Source organism: Xiphophorus hellerii, chromosome 23 (genome assembly GCF_003331165.1).
Source record: "Xiphophorus hellerii strain 12219 chromosome 23, Xiphophorus_hellerii-4.1, whole genome shotgun sequence".
NCBI classification, from domain to species: domain Eukaryota; kingdom Metazoa; phylum Chordata; class Actinopteri; order Cyprinodontiformes; family Poeciliidae; genus Xiphophorus; species Xiphophorus hellerii.
This window is the reverse complement of record NC_045694.1, coordinates 3,286,255-3,307,020: the sequence shown is the minus strand read 5'-3', so window position 1 is coordinate 3,307,020 and position 20,766 is coordinate 3,286,255. Positions and strand designations below refer to the sequence as shown.

Sequence of the window (20,766 nt, the reverse complement as noted above, 5' to 3'; positions counted from 1 at the left end):
TTCCAGCAGCTTTGAACCAGAAAATGCAGTAGATTTGTCTGTTAAGTTGAAATCCTTGGGCTTTAGTGTCAACAGTGTAAAGAAGTAACAACTCAATTACCGTATATGCTATGTTACATGCTGAAAGAACTTTGCCATAACAGGTCAATGGTTGAATTTGTACATTCCTTTGTGCTGTAGAAATTGTACTCAGACATGTTCTTCCATATATCAGGATTTTGAATGTGGTGTATTTTATTGTGCTTATTACAACCTAATTTGTTTTGTTCTTACTCCATCAGGATGGGATCCCAGACAGCTTGCGGGTAAAAGGTGAGTTTCCACCTGCCTTCTTTCCTGTTCATTGATGCATGACTCCATTTTTACAAGATGTGTGGCTATTATCTAGTTGAGGTCACCCCAGGCAAAAAACATCTACTACAAAACTTTCTTTTTTGTGCTAAGTTTGTGTGAAGTAGTTATGAGTTGAATATCTATTAAAGTTTTTGTACACCTCAAAGTAGGACTGCCCAGACCAAATATTTATGATTCATATGTTAATAGAATCAGTGATGTTTACAGTTTTTTTTTCTTTTTCAAAACCAAAATATAAACTCAGAAAAAGTCATCATTATCAATGTTTCTGGTGGAATTTATTTTTCACAAAGCCAAATATTTTACTAGAAGCAGAAACAGACAATTGACAGATATAATGGCATTGATACAGTTGATTCTCTGCAACTGAATCTATTGAAACTGAAAGGGAATTATTCACAAAAATAAAATGTGGAGGTCATTCCTTCTGTGAGAAATCAAGTGTCCACAAAAGGGTTAGTTTGTGGACACTTTATAGCATTTCTCCTATTGCACGAGACATTATAATATCTCGTTGCAGATATTGTTCAGAAGAATAGATTATTTTGATCAAAGGTTGTTTGAAGAGGTGAAAATCTGTTAAAAAAAGAGCAGAAAATGATGGACTGTTTAGCTAAATCTCAAATGCTGCAAAACTGAAACTGAAACCAGAAAGAATTGAAGCAAAATAGAAAATTTATTAATGATACCTTGTTAAAAATAAGGTGCATGAACTATAATATAATTTTCAAGCCATGCACTGATGTATACGGATATATGGGTAGAAATTAGCCACAGAAAATGCTGAGGCTTCTGGGGATGCAGCTGATATAACCACAGCAGATCTACTACAAATATGGAAAGTTTCATCAATAGTTCCTGGTAAAGATCATTTCAGAATGCTGTTATTGGGACGCCAAGCAGATGTCTGGGATTACAATGGGCCATTTTTACCAAAAAGCTTTTGAGCACAACCTGTTATCCAACTAAATCAGTCAATTTGACAAAATATCATCTCTTAACAATATGTTGACAAAATCAAAAGGTTAATACATTCAAGTCCCCACATCCTCTGTGGTATTATTATTATTATTATTTTCAAGTTTTCATTATTTTTTTTCCATCATGTAGACCAAAATGTGCTTCATACCAGAGTTTTGTGTTGCATTAAAAGGCTTGGACTTCAGAGGTGTTTGGCCTTAAAACAGACACAGACATCATCATTCTTCCATGACTTTCCTGTTTGATCCACATACTAAATACCTACTTTACAGAAATTTGCATGATGTAGCTGCAATTTTTTTGTCCTTTAGCATTTTGGTTAAATGTTGACAAAGTTCTGCATTGCCAGTGTGACACCATGTAGTTATCATTTCAGTGCTTTTCTGCATTTTATTTTCAGCCTGAGGTTTTCTTAAATTAGTTGAAGCATTTGTGGTGTGCTCAGCATGCATTGTGGAAAAAATTAGGTGTGAAACATTCGAAGTTCAGAAATTAATTAAACTGTATTTAATAAAATGTTTTGTTAGCTTGAGACACACAATTCATTCTGCGAAGGTCAAATAATCCAAAAGTGTTAAAAAGACACTTTAAGGAAGCAAATACTGAGAAGGTAAAGAAAAAGTTAAAGCATATGTACCTTAACAAAGTGAAAGAAGTAGCAGTTCACACCAATCTTCAATACTTCCATGATTAATTTATGGTAAAATATTTCAGGAAGAAGACCGTGGACTGGACTCAAGATTTTATAGATTCTGATTCATTTTAAAAATTTCAGTGTCTCTTCCATCCAGAAAAAAATAATTCCTCTATTCCTAAAACTTCATTTCCAGAGTTAGCAGTCAGAGGATGTGCCAGTAAATAATTTCTGGGGTTGTTTTGTGGGACCAGATTCAATATTCTTAATGCAAATGTTGAATTTAGAATAAATGTTCTGTCATAAATGTATTCAACTACTCAGTTAAAAAACAAATATAAAACATGTTTAAAAATTGCTTAAGGTGCAGATTTGTGCTTTTCATAAATTCAACCTTCCTGTATTTTTGTCTTGAATTCAAATCTGAAGTTGGAAATTTAAAATTCCAAATCTGAATAAACAAAACACCCACTGATAGTGGAATTACAACTTGGAAAGTCAGAGGTTCCCAACTGACCTTGAATTCATTATGGCTACACTTATCATAGTCAAGGTCGCAGAAATTATCAGTTTATTTGCAGTGTGTTTGTATCACTTCGAGCAAGAAGCAGGCCTAGTACTGTACTTTATTCATTTATGTATTTATTTATGAGCATGTTCCTTTTTAGAATTTGAATGCATAAAATGACGGACTTTATCGTCCCAATCCCGGCTGGGACATCAAGCGCTGGTTTTCTAATTTGTATCTTGTTCAAGCTGAATTCGGCGCAACATGATTCCCAAATCTAAGTTCCAACTTCTGAGACAAATTGAGTGCAGCATAATGGGATTCTTCTTTGCTTCCAGTTGAGGCCAACTTGCAAGTAGTTTTAATGCATAAATGTTGTGAAACTAAATGGGAGGAAAAGGCACAGTTGTACTGGTGTTGGAGTAAACCTGAAGTCATCTTATGTTTTTAGTGGCCTTTTTTTATCTTTAATCTCTTTAAGCTTCCACGACACGACAACTCCATGTAATCCCACCTCATACCTGAGTTTTCCTCTCAATGTGAAGGGCCCTTCTTAATTTTTTGAATCTTTGAATATAATTATCTGAGAACCCAGTGTAGATTATAAAAATACAAAGTGCATAAACAGACAGAAATGTGTCTTATCCTTCCTGTCCTTGTTCTGCTCTTGTGTTCAGTGATATATTTGTCAGTGTGTTATTTCTGTGTTATATTTATCTGTCCTTGGCTTTTTCTATTTTGTTCTGATAATGCTGTCTCTGGGCCACATGCATAGTCAAAAAAAACATATCTACATCAAATATGAGCTGGAGAGAACATTTTATTCCCCACTGTGTAAAAAAACATATTGTTCAATAGGAATTACCAACTATTTTTAACTGAGAGAATTCCTTAGTTTTTAGAGCTTTCTAACATACACTCAGTACTTGGTTGAATTGACATATCACAACAGCTTGCAAGTAACTTTGGTATATTTGTCCTGATAGAACTGAGTCAGATTGCCTTAATTTAACTAAATGTTGTGAAAATAACCTCTCATAGACTTAGAAAGCCATGACATCCTCATCTGGGTTTTAAACAGTTTTTCTGAACTGTTTAAAGTTTAGAAAAACCTAAACACTGGTTTAGGCATTACAGTGTGTATAAACTTATAGATTTAAACAAATTAATGGTTCTATGAAAACGTATCTTGCTCATTACTCTGGCATTTAACTTCTAACAAATTTTGAAAAATCATGTCTGACCTAGGAACAGGACATGGCATTTAAAGATTTAGTGTAATGGTATATCTAAATATCTGGGATTAGCAGTATGTTACACAGTTCCTGTAAAATGTGTGGACAGCAGTCAGAGATGGAAATGCGGAGACCCATAAAAACATAGATGAGGTCAAACTGAATCTCTTTCCTCTTGCAATAAGTGTAACTTGACATAAAATCAGAACATGTAGTAGTGTTGATGCTTAGAGGTCACTGCAGTAAAACAGCATGAGTTACACTTCTGGAAGAGGCCACAGTTTTTCACTTTCTGAACACAGTAGTCTAATGAGGGAAAATATGCCAAATCTGAGCTCTGCCTCTGCATCAGGTAACATAAAGCTTCACCTCCTACAGGAAAAACAAAATCTGCTTTTCAGCACACAAAACAATTAATCAAATCTGTATTTGGCATCGATGTTTCCAACTAGTTCCATCTATGAGTGGATTTGTTTGGGGGGGAAAAATTAATGCACTCATGTCCTCTTGCTGGTTGACAAATGCATCTAATTCATCTTTCTGTCACCTGTCTAGTGTATTTTCTGTCTCCTCCCAACAAAAGTCAGTTGAGGGCAAAAGGTAGTCCAGCGGCCGAACAGGGCTGCCACTGAGTGTTTGAAGCGGCCGCTAAATGGACGGAGTGTATCCCCATTTTTCTTCACCAGGGAAGGTCGAAGCAGTAATTGTAGAGGGTGCATTACCATAAAGGGCGGCCCCAGCTGTCTTCAGTGATTCAATTCAATACACTATGTTCTGTAAGCTGAGAGCAGGGAAAACTTTGGCCAGTTTTCAGCAAACACATTTCCAGCCTAGAAAGCAAGAACGGTGCAGAGGTTATAAATAATTCAGGTCTGTTTTTATTTTAATACCTCTTACTTTTATACTGCAGGGTCAACTTTTGACTAAAATGTAAGGTTTGCAAGCTGTTGTCATATGTCTGCATCTTAAATTGACAACAAGAAAGATTTTCAAGAGTTCAAAATATAAAATATTCTGGTGACAAAGCCAGTCAGAAAAGACACTTTGCACCTTTCTATTTTCAACAGTTAGAAGAATACAACAAGCATAATTCTGAGAAACTTTATTCTTTAGCTAAAAACTTTCTTTCATTCAAAGATTGATGGGATGAACTCCAGTCTCTCTGAAAAGGGCGAACTGATTAGAGCGCGTGGCATTCCTGGAATAGTTCCTGCTAAAAACAAAGCCTGTGATGTTGTATGATGAATTCTGACTAATATTTATCTTTTCATCCATGAACGTGCCTCAGACTTTTGTTTCATTTAGGCTGTGATAAACTATCGACCTGGCGAGAGGTATTTCTTATTTGCTTTTTCAATTTGAAGCAATTAAAAAATTAATGATTGACAAATATAGATTTATTTTTCCTATTTTTCCAAAGAGAACACATTTTCAAAATGCTAGATTTGAAGAAATGCAGAAAACCAACAAATACAGCCATTTTCTAGTGTGCTCTAATCGGAGTCCCAATGTGCATCACAAAAGTTTAGCTTGTTATGCAATCTGCAAGAAGACCCGAGGCTGCAACTGAAAGGAAATTTCCTAAAGATCGATTGATTTTTAGCTATATCAAACACCCAGCGGAACTTGTTAAAATGATCTTCTGCCCTTATTTCATATGTATGAAAATCCAATGATGGTCATTCTCTAAATTACAGGTGTATAAATGAGAGATCACAAAACAGAAATGTTCACATATTCACAGCAAACATGCTTTGAGTGAGCATATTAACTAAAGCAATATTCTCCTCTATCTTACTTTGTAAAGACTTACAGAAATCAACCAGAGAAATAAGACTACATAATCAAAGCACTTAATTTACTCAGGCACAGCTGCAGAAAACACAACTAGTCAGTTATTGTCCAGAGCCATGTTGAACACTAAACCAAAATATTTGTTCTTCTCATTGCAGAGAAGAATTTTCATTAGGAAAATTGATTATATAGTCTTATATTTCTGGTCTTTATAAAGGAAGGTAGGGGAAATGTTACTTTAGTTAAATAAGACTCACTGAAAGCATGTTTGCTATGAATATGTGCCAAGTTAACAACTGAAGCATGTTTTTCATAGTTGAATTTTAACAAGTAAAAATGAAACTTGAGTTGGAGTGCAGCAACGCCTGCCTTGGAGTGATCTTCCATGTATCTTAACTTTTGGTCTCCAGATTACATAGATATTTTTTTGTAGGCTCTGGTCAAAGCAACTTATTTTTCTAATTTAGAGATTTAGAAAACTTTGAATTAAAAGAGAACCTCAGAAATTGGGTTTCCATTGAAACTTAAGGCAGCAGAATCCATTTCTCATTGGGTTTATAATACACAGTGGCGGTTTCTGATATGGGCGACATGGGCAACTGCCCAGGGCGGTTGTGTTTTGTTGTAATAAAAACAAAACATTATTTTCCTTTAGTAATCTTCGAAGAGAATATTACATGTCTTCAAATAGAGATAAATGTAAATAATTAATTAATTGATTTGTCTTCTTTCATGTTTTGAGATCTGACATGGTCTTTTCTGTGTTTCATCATTGTGAGGAAACAGTCCTTTGCTGCTGCTTTTTGTTAGACGAGAGTAATGTGTGCTTTAATGTTTTCAATCAATCAATCAATCAATCAAATTTTATTTGTATAGCACATTTCAGCAGCAAGGCATTTCAAAGTGCTTTACATCATTACAAACACAGAAACACAATGCAATATAGAATCAATTCATTAAGTCAAGTTCCATCAATAAATTTGTAATTGATTACATTTCAAATACAATTCTAAACAGGTGGGTTTTTAGTTGAGATTTAAAAGACGTCAGTGTTTCAGCTGTTTTACAGTTTTCTGGAAGTTTGTTCCAAATTTGTGGTGCATAGATGCTGAAAGCTGCTTCTCCTCGTTTGGTTCTGGTTCTGGGGATGCAGAGCAGACCAGAACCGGAAGACCTGAGAGGTCTGGAAGGTTGATACAACAACAGCAGATCTTTAATGTATTGTGGTGCTAAGCCGTTCAGTGATTTATAAACTAACAACAGTATTTTAAAGTCTATTCTTTGAGCTACAGGGAGCCAGTGGAGGGACTTTAAAACTGGTGTTATGTGCTCTATCTTCCTGGTTTTAGTGAGAACGCGAGCAGCAGCATTCTGGATCAGCTGCAGCTGTTTGATTGATTTGTTGGACAGACCTGTGAAGACGCTGTTGCAATAATCAATACGACTGAAGATGAACGCATGGATGAGTTTCTCTAGATTTTGCTGAGACATTAGTCCTTTAATCCTGGAAATGTTCTTCAGGTGATAGAAGGCCGACTTTGTAACTCTTTCACCATTCACTTTAAGTCTTAATTCTTGCTGACATGTGCTTGCCTTTGGAAATCCCTTAAATTTTTATCTTTTAGTTGATTCTAAAGAAATATTCATCAAAAGATATGTACAGAAATGTCATCTTTTTATGTAATAGAGATCAGTTCCTAAGAAGGTAGATTTTTTTTTTCTAGTAGTTTGTGATGGATTGGTTTATGAACAGTAGTACAATTTAACCTATTTCCATAACAGTACACAACAGAATTTTTCCTTGAATTTAATTATGCAGCATGCTCCATTCTTATTTTTATGCCACAAAACAGTTTTTCAGTCTACCAGAAATCAAATTATTGTAAAAAGCCATCAGATTGCTTCTGATGAAAATCATATTATGGACTGAATGTTTATAGTACAATCAATTAAAGAGAAAATAAATAAGATCACTGGTTGCATGTTCCCAGAGACGCATCATGCCACTTTTAAACAACCGTTTATCATCTTTGAGTATTCTTATTACTGCGCCGCATCGTTGAGGTGAAACCTCTGCACCAGTCCAAGCTTCTTGTTTTGCTGAGACGCATAATGTTTGTCCTCCTAATCTGTGTCGTCTCCTCTTCTCTAATACACTGACACAATGCATTAATTTGTATGCATTGCAGTCATTTTACCTCCACCAGACCCAAGTCTGTACCAGACACACATGAATAATTCAAAAGCTGAAAAAAACATTGAGCTCTAAATTGTATATTAATTCTAAAATTGCACACTACCCCCTGGGACTGGGTTACAATTTTAATAACTTGTCACAGCTAAACCAAAGAGCAGAGCGTTTCAGTGCTTTTCTCAGACAAAATTATTTGACTCCCTGTTGTTCCATCTCACTACACATTTATTATCAAAATTTAATTTGTAATGGTCTTCATATGGTTCGACTCAAGTCACTGTAGAAAGAGGGAGTACAGATTTCTTTTTAGGAATGTGGGGATGAGGCATCTTAAGAGGGATAGTAGGATAGTAGTGTAGAATTAGTTTCTCGGTTTTGTGCCTTAGGTACCTGCAGGACTGTGTGGTCCTAAAAGTCACCTGCAACCCTTGACCCACTTACCCTTAAAGGTATAGTTCAGGTTTTGGGAAGAGGGATAGATGAAGATGGTCAAAGCAAAGATTGTTTTGAAGAACATTGACTGTTCATAAGAGAACTCAAGCTACCTAAAACAAACGCATATTTAGACTTTTGATAAGATGGACAAAAAACCAAACAAATCAAAACCATCTACACCACAGTGACAGAGTTAAAGTATTTCATAGCTGAAGTTTGTAAAATGGGTCTGAGGAACTAACAGTAGTTTCTGGTTGGTTAACCTGAGAGTATGAGTTGATGTGTAAGGCTCTGACAGCTCTGTTTAAAATATTTAAAAGAGAATTCTCAAAGTAACTGGTAACCAGCAAGGGGAGCTCAAGACGGACGTCGTGTGCCCTCCTTGTTCCAGTTAGCAGTCTCACTGCAGCGTTTTGTCCCATTGGAAGACAACAAAGTTCCTGTTTGAGACAAGAAAACCAGATAAAGTTGTAAAATGTATCACTATGGATGGAACTTCAGTATATCCTGAGCCTCTAAATTAGCTTGGACTGCCAGTGTGCTTCCCTCACTGACAGTCCATCTTCCTCCCCGGTTATAATTGCACTCGCATTGTGGTCCTGATAAAAGTCAATTCTAATTAGTCGACCAGGATAAAAAAGCAGCAAGACTCAGCATTTTTAACAAGTCAAATGTTTGTTTGTTTTTGTTTGTTTGACTTCCAAAGAACCACACATTTTTATAAGGCATTTGTTTTATTATTGGATAATTTGACTTTAAAAACACATTTTAAACTACTGCATATATGAATGACTGAATAATAGACTCTTAGACTTAATTTAAGAAAAGGGGAAATAAAATCAGTTTTAGCTTCCTTATAGAAACCCTTCTCTTAAATTTTTTTGTCCTACACATGCATTCACCATTTGCACAGTTTGTTTTTATGATGGCTATGAAGGAGAATACTAATGTTCTCATAAACTGACTCTACCAGGCCATTAGAATAACATTTAGGAGCCATTTTGCCATGTACTATTCTGACAGGCAATTTGTTTTCAGGTTTTCTGGTTGCTTAATGAACTTTCAGTTAACGTTAAAATGCTCATCTGAAAATAGCACATACACGGGTGGGGAAAAAAAAGGTGAGTGATGGGTGTCATGGTGATCATCAGGACTGCCAAAGAAAAAAGAATCTGCTGCATATTTAACAGGATCAACAATATTCCCATCAACTCTCAGCTCCAGCGTATAAATGACTCCCAGGATGTTGATAAGCATAATTTTTGGCAAACCATATCCTAAATGTGTAGAATTAAATGGAGTGAGACGAATCTAATTGAGATTCATCAATAGTTCGTAGTGATCCGCATGAACCCTTGCTACTTACAGTGGATAATGATGAAGGCTTGGCAATAGGAGCGCTGCCGTTTCCATCTGAAGGTCAGCGCAATAATCATAGGAAGGAACATTATCCTGAAGGTCGGTTCCTGCTTTCAGCCAACATTAACTTTAATGCACCTTTCATCTGAATGACAGGACCGCATCAGTGTCAAAACATGAAAATTACCCCCCAGAGCTCCACGCTATCCACTCAGTTATTTTTTTGTATGTAGTGTCCAAACTAACTGTTACTTTTTAAAGTTATGTGTATTTCCCTGCTGGAATACATTATAAATATTTTCTTTGAAGTCTTGATCCAACCTTTTTTTCTAACTCCGCCAGTAATCATCTTGGCGCAGTGACAGCCACCTTCATATCCAAGACTGTTTGGGATAAAGTTGAAACAGGTTAAATGAGGAGGGGGAACTGGTTGGGGTTTGGGTTTCCTAACTTTGCTTCCAAAGCCTCCTAATTGTATCTTGTTTGGTCTCACTATTTGCATGCAGAGAAAGCAAGTGAAATATTATGCAGGCGTAGTCTTTGTGTGTATGCTTCTACTCAGCAGGGAGTGTGGCATATAGCTGCAAATTAAAGAAAAAAACACAACTAGAATTTTGATTTGTCTTCTTTCATGTTTTGAGATCTGACATGGTCTTTTATGTGTTTCATCATTGTGAGAAAACAGTCCTTTGCTGCTGCTTTTTGTTAGATGAGAGTAATGTGTGCTTTAATGTTTTCACCATTCAGTTTAAGTCCTAATACTTGCTGACATGTGCTTGCCTTTGGAAATGGCCTCTGTCATTTGTGAATTGTGAATGGGTGAAAGATGAAAGCCTCAGTTTGAAGCAACAACCGTACGACTCCAATGGAAGAATTGTACTATTACTTTAGAGCCATGAAGCAAATAGAATTACACAAAATGAAGTCCTTGTAAAACATAGCCTTGTCCCAGTAAATGTCATGTAGTTCAAAGTGCTTGCTCTAATAAACCATAACACAATAAGTGAAAGGAAATATGTTTCCACAAAGTGTGAATAATACTGCGTAAGGTATAATTGTGCAAGGTTGTGTCTTATTATTTAACATAATTTCTGCCATCTATATCAGTTATAAAGAATTGTATCTAGCAGCCTGAACTGCTGATTATTCTTTGTGGTCAAACATCACCTTCAAACTATTACAAAGTCAATCTGCCAGAAAAACAAACCCTCAACATGCAACAAGTCCAAACCTACACACCTAATTATCACAGTCAACCTCACAATACTAACATTAACATCAGCTCTGTTCTTCACCGTCAGCGAGGACGGTAAAGGATTGCTTTACAAAAAAATTGATTTGCAAAAATAATTTTAAAAACCTGCTATACTCACACATTTGTTTAAGTTTCATTTACCCAAAATGCCCTGTGCTATTGCTTGCTTTTGGACTAGTCTCTGGTCCACTTGGTGTTCAAACTGCGCCAGAGTTCATTCAAACTGAACCAAGACCTAGGTTTGTAGGTGGACCAGAGTTTGTTTTATGGTCTACATCAGAGTTTGAGTCACACCTCCACAATCAAACTGGATGTAAGAGCCAGTTAATGGGGAATTCATATAGAATAATAAGTTAGATTAAAAATGTATAAATATGCTTAATTTAATTTAAAGAAATTCATGATGAGTATATTTTCTGGAATGTATAACTTCGTTAATGTAAAGGGATACTTTTATTGTGAAAGGTAATTTTGGCTTCCACTACGTAATGCATAACATTAATATTGTCCGTATGCACGTTTGAGGGCAGATTGCAGTTGGATACGGTGGAAGCAACACAATTTTTTGACCGATCTGTACCGAGCCTTTCGTTTTTTCTGTAAGTGTACTTTTGGAGTTCTTTAAGTAAACATCATAAAAGAAGACTTGGTTTCAGTCGAGTGATTCAAATATTTGTTGTTAGACAAACTGCAAAGGTGGTACAACGAACTTTTGGGACGCAGAGTGCCACTACACTGGAGTTGGATTAAAGCAGACCAAATGGTGGTGTGAATGCTCTCTCTCTGAACAAGTCAAACTTCAACATTTAATGAAGTTAATGCTAATAATAAAATCGCATTTGGTTCAGCCATCTGGTTTGGTTAAAAAATGCAGTTTAAGAAGTTGATGTGACAACTTTTAATCTTGTTTTTTAGATGTGAATTCAATAATTATAAACAAATTGTCCTTGCTTGTTAGACACAGAGGTGACTAAGAATATCAAAAGTTGTCCCTAAAATCATTAAAATAGAAATGTTCTTTCACACATTTTTGCATTTAGTCTCAGGAGAAACACCACTTAAAACATGACGTAGAATCTGGAGGTCTGAGCTGCTTCTGTGGTGTGGAAGTTCATTTATTAACTACAAAACTGATAAAAGTGACAGGTTAACGTTATAACTGTTTAAGAGTGGGTACGTTTTGGATTCTGAAATCCTAACATTGCATTCATCGATGTTTAACATGGCGTGACTACATAAAGAAGAGTGACTACATACCCAAAAGTGGAACCCTATGGCCTTATTTCTACCTTAAAAGCTGGAAGATTCCACTGTAAAACCGATTAAAATTTCTATCCTGAATTACTGTAAAGACTTCACTAAAAACGCCTAATAAACCTGCTCTCGCAACAGAACGGGGAAATCAGTCAGGGAAAGACGAGCTGTTCATCTGTGCACAGTTTGCATACCAAACAGCCCACTGTAATGTGAAGTAGTAATGTCAGAAGCGTGGGGTACTTACAATTAGTCGACAATCTGTGATAAATGGGGCTGTTGGTGGGGACGCTCTCAGTGCTGCGTCCTGATGTGGACAGAATGAGAGAAGAGCCGAGCCCACATACAGTCATTAGGAGACCAAATGAAATGGGACGGAGAGTTGCCAAGTGGCTGCCAGGTGCTCTCATCCTCGCTCTCATGCATGCTGTCATCCAGGGATCGACACACACACACCCCTACACACCCACACACACACACCCACACACCCACACACCCCTACATGCTGTCAGAGGCTGGAAGTAATGCATTACTTTTTTACTTGTTTCTGCGGTTCACTACAGATTGACATTTATCGTTACAAAGTTTTACTTCTCTATATTTCAGACCTGAATAGTCTGATACCTTTTACTGCTTTTGCACATATGTATGAAACATAAATAAAATAATCTTTGTTGCATGCAGAGGTGCTCAAGGAGATTTGTCACTATGTTTAATCTACACAAGTGTCTGTTTTCCCAATAGATAAATGATTAAACTGCCAAATTAATTATCTGTGATTTAAAGTTGTAAATCAATGTAGTATGAGAATCTGTACAAGGGAGATGTTTTATTAAGCAATGAAGAGGACAGCTGGGATGCAGCTATTCATCTTTCTGAAAAATTGACAAGCTAAATGATATTCCGTGGATAGTTAATTTATAAAGTTTTGATTCATTTTTGCAGCGAATCTTCATGGCAGTTTATTTTTTGTTAGAGTTGTTGGACAATCTTTCATCTTTGTCTGTTTCGAGGCTTGATGACTTCAAGGCATTTAAATACTACATTTTGCTAAATCTACCCACCTGCTGTCACTTGTGTTTTCAAAGAACTACAAGATGATTTATTTGTAAGTTCAACCCATCCTACATGTCTAATACCAGCAGCAAAAGTATAACTGATTTGTACTCGGTGTTCAAAGGTTAGCGTGTAGAAGGAATGCCACGATTCATACAGTAATGATAGGTGTGGAATGTGCTTTATAAATACACGGAATGCAAAAAACACATTCGCATAGATCACATTGTGGACTTCCAGACACATGGGATATACAGTACTTTGGTTATAGAATGTTAATCCTGCTCTCTTGTTCAAATTGCAAATGTGGCACTATTGCCAGTGGGTTGATCAAATTTACATGCCAAAATCAATCATAATTTCCCAGTGGTTTGTAATCATTTCAAATACAGATGCTCTTTTTATGTAAAGCTACTTTTCAATTTCTAAGTACACAATTATTAGTCATTCCTACTACAGCCACATGATTGTAACTGTGTTGCTTCCTTAGACCTTTTGCTGACAGCTCAACCTTAATACTTAACCGAACATTATTTTATATGGAAACATAGTAACTGCAGTGGTTTGACATCTGGTTGCTTTATTTCTAGTTCACGTTTTACTGTATAAAAATTATTAAAGACTTCCAAAAATGGAAAGCCAAGAACAGACTCAAGTTTAAAGGTTTTTATTCTGGATTTTAGTGGAAGAGTGCTGTATAGAGGCTCACTGGGGTGGAAGCGACATCATCAATGTTTCAAACAAAGTGTGTTACTCCACTTCAAAGGGCTGAAAGAGCTTATGCCTCAAATAGATTTTCATAAATTGTTCAAGAGTTGTTTATGCCACCAGGAGTGAAGGTGTTGTCACACTGCTGCAATTACCAAATGGTAAAGTGAAAAAAGATTGTTTCAAAAGCTAATGCAACACCTCTGTTACCATGCTGACGGAAACACGCCTTCAATCACACAGAGGGCAACCGGAAATTAATCTTTCACTTGCCTTACGAAATCTATGAACTGCCCTTCAGATCTCTACAAATAAAACTAAAAAATACTTTATTAATTGAAATGTTTTTTGTTAAGAATTATTTGAAAGTATTTTTACTTGAAGCAATTTAATTTTTAACTGTCTTGTGTAACATGCTGATGTGACTGAACTGCATGGAAACTCTTCATTGATTGTGGTTGGGATAAATCATAAAGCAAGTGAACATTTAGTCCTCAAAGTTGATGTCTTGGAAGTAAGACAAAATGGAAAATAATCATGATGTTCAGTATCAACTTTCTTAAGAGCCAGAGGGGGGAATTATGTAAAATCTACTTTTTAAAGCTTTATATCTTTTGTCATGTTGTCAACAAAGACATACTTAGAGTATTGCTTTGATTACATAATACACATTTTATGTATATAGTATACATAATGGTCCCCCAATAGCATGACTAAAGGTTGAATAGAAATACTGTTCCACATCAGAAGACTATCAACTTAAAATATAATATCCCGATTAAAGAAATCAAGTATTAATACCTAAATGTGAAGAGCAGAAAATGACGTTACTTGAATACAGTATTATTGTAGTTGCTGATTCAATTTTTTTTATTATCTCTGTTTCTTATTTGAGAGCCAGTTTAACTTGGTGAACCGAGTGAAACAAGAGCCTTAAGTGTTGTTTACTACACTCTTCTCCCTATGAGGAGTTGGGGTAGTTGTGATGGAAAAGATCAGATAAGCAAGTCCAACAGTCTCCATTTAGAGAAGGAGAGAGAAAAACATGACAGAAAAAGAATTTTGTACATGTCAAAATTATTTCACAAAATTCTGGTAACATGTTGCCTAAGTGGATGTGAGCATTCAGATTCAGAATGAAAACTGTAACTATCGAGATGCATTTTTAAAGGCTTCATACAGCAGGCTTTTGAAATGTTTCTTTTAAGATGATGGTAAGTCCTATATTCATCTTCAAATTATATCTAAATGTGTTGGCCATGTTAAAGTATATCTGCTGTATCTTTTCACATTTACTTATGTGTAAATACTTCACATTATGTATCGAGGAATGACTTTCTTCAAAATGATGTTAGAACTCCAATGATCTTTGCTCAGTCTGACTAAATGTTATTTTTATACCAGGATGATATTTGTCCATGTCAATAATGAATAAAGTTATAAATTACAAGACCCTCCCAAACAAATCAATAAATCATGTAAACACAAATTTAAGGTGAAAAATAACAATTCAAAGTCACTTAATTTTTTATTTATTTATTTTAGCCATCAGTTTGCTGCAGCTGTATGGTGGGAACAACTGAGTGTGGGAGAAAACCCCCTAATATTGTCCATTGTCCAATTGAGCAAAATTAAGAATCCAGGGCTCTAATTTCTCTGGCTGTGCCCAACACTATATGCAACACCATGTGACCGATGCTCTTAATCTTTACTAAAAATAGTGTAAATAAAATAAATATATCATTCTAGTAACAAGAGTTTAAAAAAAAACCTGAATCATTAATCAGTTAGCTAAATTGATGGCAACCTTTCCTGCTTGTTTTTAAGAAGATAAGCACGTTGGCATGCTGAGCTCCAGTTGGTGGCGGTAATGCACACAGCTATCCGTCAATAAAAAAGAAGAAGAAGAAGAAGGCACGCTATCCACAGGTGTCAAACTCCAGTCCAGAAGGGCCGCTGCCCTGCAACTTTTAGACGTGCCTCTGCTGCACCACACCTGAATAGAATAATTAGGTCATTAAGGCTCTAGAGAACTGATCTACACAAGGAGGACGTATTTAAGCCATTTCATTCCAGTGTTTTGTACCTGTGGCACATCTAAAAACTGCAGGACACCCCGGCCTTCCAGGACTGGAGTTTGACACCCCTGCTATGCTATCAGCCTGCTTCTCATGGAGTCGAGCTCGGTTGGTTGGCTCTCCAGTAATGTAAAGAACTGTTCTTACGTTCAGTAGAAGGAGTTTATCGTTTGAAGGAGCCAGGTGTTTGTTTCTTCGCCTCCGTGGTCTTGCGAATATCCTCATGCTGGTTTTAGTGAAGCTGCTTCCAATGCGCGACGAGGTTGATCTTATTAAACGTCCGCGGTTCTGTGCCACGAGTTTTACATTAAGCAGTAACATCTTTAGCAACATATACTGAAGAGATCGCATCTACTCCGGTAGCGTTGCGTCTGGTAGCAAACAGGATCTGGGATCATACCATTATGTGAAAACAGAGGGGGTGGCCGACACAGCAGCCAGGCGAGTCCATCACTTCAGTATATAGACAGTGGCGAGTATTATGGGTCTGTTCTGTTATTGTACAATATTTTGTAAAACTTGTATACGCACATGCCTTCTGCTATCTGGGAGATGCTCAGTACGGAGGATCGTAAATGAGTTTAATTACGGGGAGCGACAGGAACACAGCGTTAAGTTTTTTTTTTTAAGGAATGTCAGAGTTAGCATCGCTGCTAGCAGCTCGTTTCTTTGAAGAACTGACGGTAATAAAGAAGAGAAAAGCAGTGAAGTTCTGCGCTGCAGTTTAGTGCCGACAGTGTAAAACAGCAGAACTACATAATATGCGACGTGAATTTTATAATTAATTTGATTTAAAAAAAAATTATGTTCATGAAGTGGCTGCAGCAAGTGTTTTTTATCATTATGTTTGGGCCAGCAGTAAATTTCTGTAAGACAAAATAAAATATCTGGGTTTATTTAGTCCATCAGAACCAAAACCTCGAGGTTCTCCGTTGCTGAGTGTCTCTGATAAAAAGCGGAGAAATGACCGCAGCTGCTGCGCTCCAGACCATAATATGGATAATCTCCCCCCACTGGACTCGAACCGAACCGAATCACCCATTAACCTGCTATAGAGAGCAACTTGCCACTGGAAAGTGTCTAAGATGCCCTTGTGGAGCTCAGTACCTGTTGTGCTGTTCGTGGCTGTTCTCTAATAACCAGACCAAGTTTAATTTGTGGCCGTTTGTTTTGAACGTCATCCAGAAACAAAAAGGCAGAGTTTCTGTGATAAGCGGTTGTTTTCAATACCTACGGACAGATAAGGAAACAAAAAGGATTTGGCTAAACATTCAGAGAACCCAAAATGCTTTATATGCGCTCATTTCATTGTGTGGCCAAAAAGCCAACGGAAGAATATCCGAAGCAACTGAGTCAGTGAAGTAGCTAAATATGCTAGTGCGGGTTATTTGCGGCCATGTCGGATGCGGTAAAACAATACTGCCGCATTTAAGCTGTGATAGCTGATGCTGCCACATATTTTCTAGCCTAAAAGCTCTGACGAAAGCCGGTTAGCGAGTTGCTACATATAAACAAATGGCGGTTCCGGTTTGCGGCGGAAGTCGCGCCCATAAATTATGCAAAGTCTCATGGGGGCTAGGGATAAGGTGGATCTGGATTAAAAATACTGGAGCGGACTATTTATTTGCTGGAGCAAATGCGGGGCCCGACTATTTGCTGAAGTGGAGTACTTCTATTGTGCATATCAGACATTTTATACGCAAACCCAATACTCGTTGTTTTCTCTGATACTGGGCTAATTTCTGATATCTGGACACCCATAGTTGTATTGTGACAATACAAAAGATGGAAAAGAAAAAAAGAGAATAAAATCTAAGTCTTTACACAAACAATGTTGTGAACCGATGTGCTTAACAAAATCAATATATGAATGAAAACTAAAAGAAGATTGAAAGATGAAACAAGGTAGAACAAAACAGGAGTAACACATTTTTAAGTATTAAATGTCTGCCTATCAGATTTATGTTATGGAAAAGATATTCCTCCAAGTTGAAAAAGGAAAAAAAAATCTGATCTCTGCCAAATGGACTGAGTATGTTTTTTTTTTGTTTTTTTTTTCAAAAAAAAACAATCAGATCTGACTTCATTTGACTGTACTTGTAAATTATGTGATCTTGCCCTTTTTGTTAATGTTTTTATTGTTTGGGATGGTGTGCTGTCTGGCTTTGTTACATTCTGTTCATTTTTTGCTATTGTTCACAACCAAAATAAGAAATGGTCTGTATAAGAAAATACCCAAAAGGCAATATGGACAAAATCACTCTTTCCATCCTTATTTACGACCTTGAATGGCTAAAACTGTAATTAATGAATGTGATGGAAATCCTTATTTCCAAATAAAATAACAATGATAATGAAAAAAGGCAAAGTTCAGTTACAGATCAATCCAGCAACAACAAAACACCCATCACTCCGACGTATGTACTTTTGTCTGTGGAACTATAAGTAAATGTTGACTGTCTGACCTCAAAGACCTGGTGTGAATCAAGCAATTCAACAACTCTGATAAATGAAAGGGAGCAAGAGCTTTAAAAACAAATCCAAGCTTAAAATCCATTCTAAAACCAGTGTAGTTAAAATAAAACACGTGTAGCGTGGTCCTGTCTGTGAGTGAGTTGAAAACTTGTGTTCTGAACAAGTTGGAGGTGACTCGGAAATGACGGGGGGAACACCAACATCGAGACTGTTGTGTTTGTCAATTGTGTTACTGAAAGGAACAAGAACAGACTTCTACAGGTCACAGTAGCTTAAAAAGGCTTGATTTTAGCTAGAAAGCATAGATGATAAAAGTCAGACTAACTGCATGGGCATTTTGTTTAAACTGTTGTTGAAAATGACACGGAGGTTTTTAACAGTCACAGAATTTAGTTGTCAAGTCCAAAGTTCGTGGCAGCTTTGTCACAAAAAAATAAATTTTTTAAAATTAATTTAAAAACAAAAAGTATTTAATTTCTTAAATACTTTTAAACATTTTACATAATGATGAAAACATAATGTGTTCTATACCTAATGATGCTTATATGCTGCAGTATGTTTTAAAACACAAAACAATAGCTCTTCTGCTTATTCCTGGTATTAACTAAAAACGACCAATCAGAGCCTGGACGAGGATTTTAGCTAGCACTGTCGATTAATTTTAGCAGCTGGTTCGCTGCAGCATAGTCTGCTAAGGCTAGTTAGCATGGCCACCAATGACAGCAGGTAAACACTTTTCCTGTAACGATAAGTTGTTGGCAGTTATGAAAAATCTTTTTTTTCTTTTTTACATTCTGCAGCTTTAAGGGAAATCTACAACTTTCAGATCTACATTATTCAATATTAGCCACTCTGAACCCCTCTATTTTTCTTCTCTGTGCCCTGGTGAGCTGTGTCTGTAAAACTTTGACTACATAAAAAAAAATTAGTCTGTAATTTGAAAATACCCGTTTTAGCAGTAAATGACTGGCTGTCCACTATTCCTCATTAGTGTCTGGTGTCAGCTGAGCAGACACTGGATGTGCATGCTGACAACAAATCACTGCGCCCTTCACCGACCCTGCTGGTGGCAGAGGATGCCTGGCTGTGCAGCACAAATTCACTGAATAATCATTACACCATGGCACCACAGGGAATTAATAAACTAGCAAATTGACTGACTCAAATCAGGTCACAGCATTCAGACTCGTATCTTGTCTAAATCCTCTGATTGCTGGAGGATAAGGCCGGACTGCCTTTGGGGAGTGCTGCGATGTGATTGAGACAGTTTAAGTCACTTTGTTTACCCTCATATCCGACTGGAAAACACAATCTCTGGTTTTGAGCATTTTGTATTGATGGCTCTCAAAGTTTCTCTGAAATATCTTTCCTGCGTTTTGACAAATCAATGAAGATGTGTGCGTGTAAAAATTGTGCAAAACTTACAGTTGTGTATAATTAATCTTATTGTATTTTTGCCAATCATGTTTATATCTTACTTTAACCACTTGCATAGGCTGTACAGGTGACCATCTTGTACATTTTTTTTAATTTATTTATTTTTGCCTGTGAATGAATAACTGAGGCAGGGGGTGAAATATTAATCTCATAATTCAGTCATAAACCATAAACCATGCAATGTGACTAATGTTGGCTGTGCCGATCACATTGCCCATATTTTCATTGTTTTAGTGAGAATGATTGCAAATATTAGTGTTTATTTTCATTTATTTAAAAATTATTTTTCATGGCTATTGCTCATTATGTTTGCCCTTTCTGCTTTTGTTGCACAAAAACATTTATACCCATTTATCTAATTGCTGCTGTTTTATTGTTTTACTTTGCTTGCTGTATACTGTAGCACTTTGCTCATTCTGTGTTTTGCTCAATTTTTTTTTTTTTTTACAGTTACATTTGTTGCAAGCATCATTTATTTTATTTTTTTTTAGCAAAAATGCTACCGAAATATTCGATAATAAAAAAAAACTCCAAATGTTAATACCAGACATTAAAAAATTCATTGTAAACATTTTGTGAACTTTGTGAAGGTCTGCAGCGATGCACCCACTGCAACTTGGCAGATCACTGATCTTTAAAAAGTCTGAACTGCGAGTGACATTAGTCTGAAAATTTGCTAAGTTGGCAACAGTGTTGTTAGCTAATATCGATTTTTCATGCAGGTATTGATCGATTGCTGATCTTCCAAAATTAAGGAAGTCGGGGCCAATATATTGTCGGACTGATTTTCTGTGGAGTACTAGTTTGTACCATATTAATAAATCACTTGCCAATCTGTGTGCTCTGTGTCTGTTTAGTGACCTATGTTTTGAGTTCAATCATAGAAATAATTTGATTCTTCAGTTTATTGAGTTTCACCTGTAGCGTGACAGGCTGTATTGTGCATTCTTAGCAAGACCTAATTCTAATTTCAGTTCAGATTGGTTAAAATAATTCTAATCTGTACCAT

At 36.3% G+C, this 20,766-nt stretch overlaps 1 protein-coding gene across 2 annotated transcripts in view; it reads left to right on the top strand.

The window, feature by feature from the left end:
* The window catches only part of fstl5 (follistatin-like 5), a 187,758-nt gene that overhangs the window by 38,548 nt on the left and 128,444 nt on the right, over positions 1-20,766 (top strand). For both annotated transcript variants that reach the window (XM_032555148.1, XM_032555147.1), the window contains exon 3: positions 282-312. In XM_032555148.1, the coding sequence (XP_032411039.1) occupies positions 282-312 (31 nt within the window). The remainder of the gene's footprint in view (positions 1-281; positions 313-20,766) is intronic.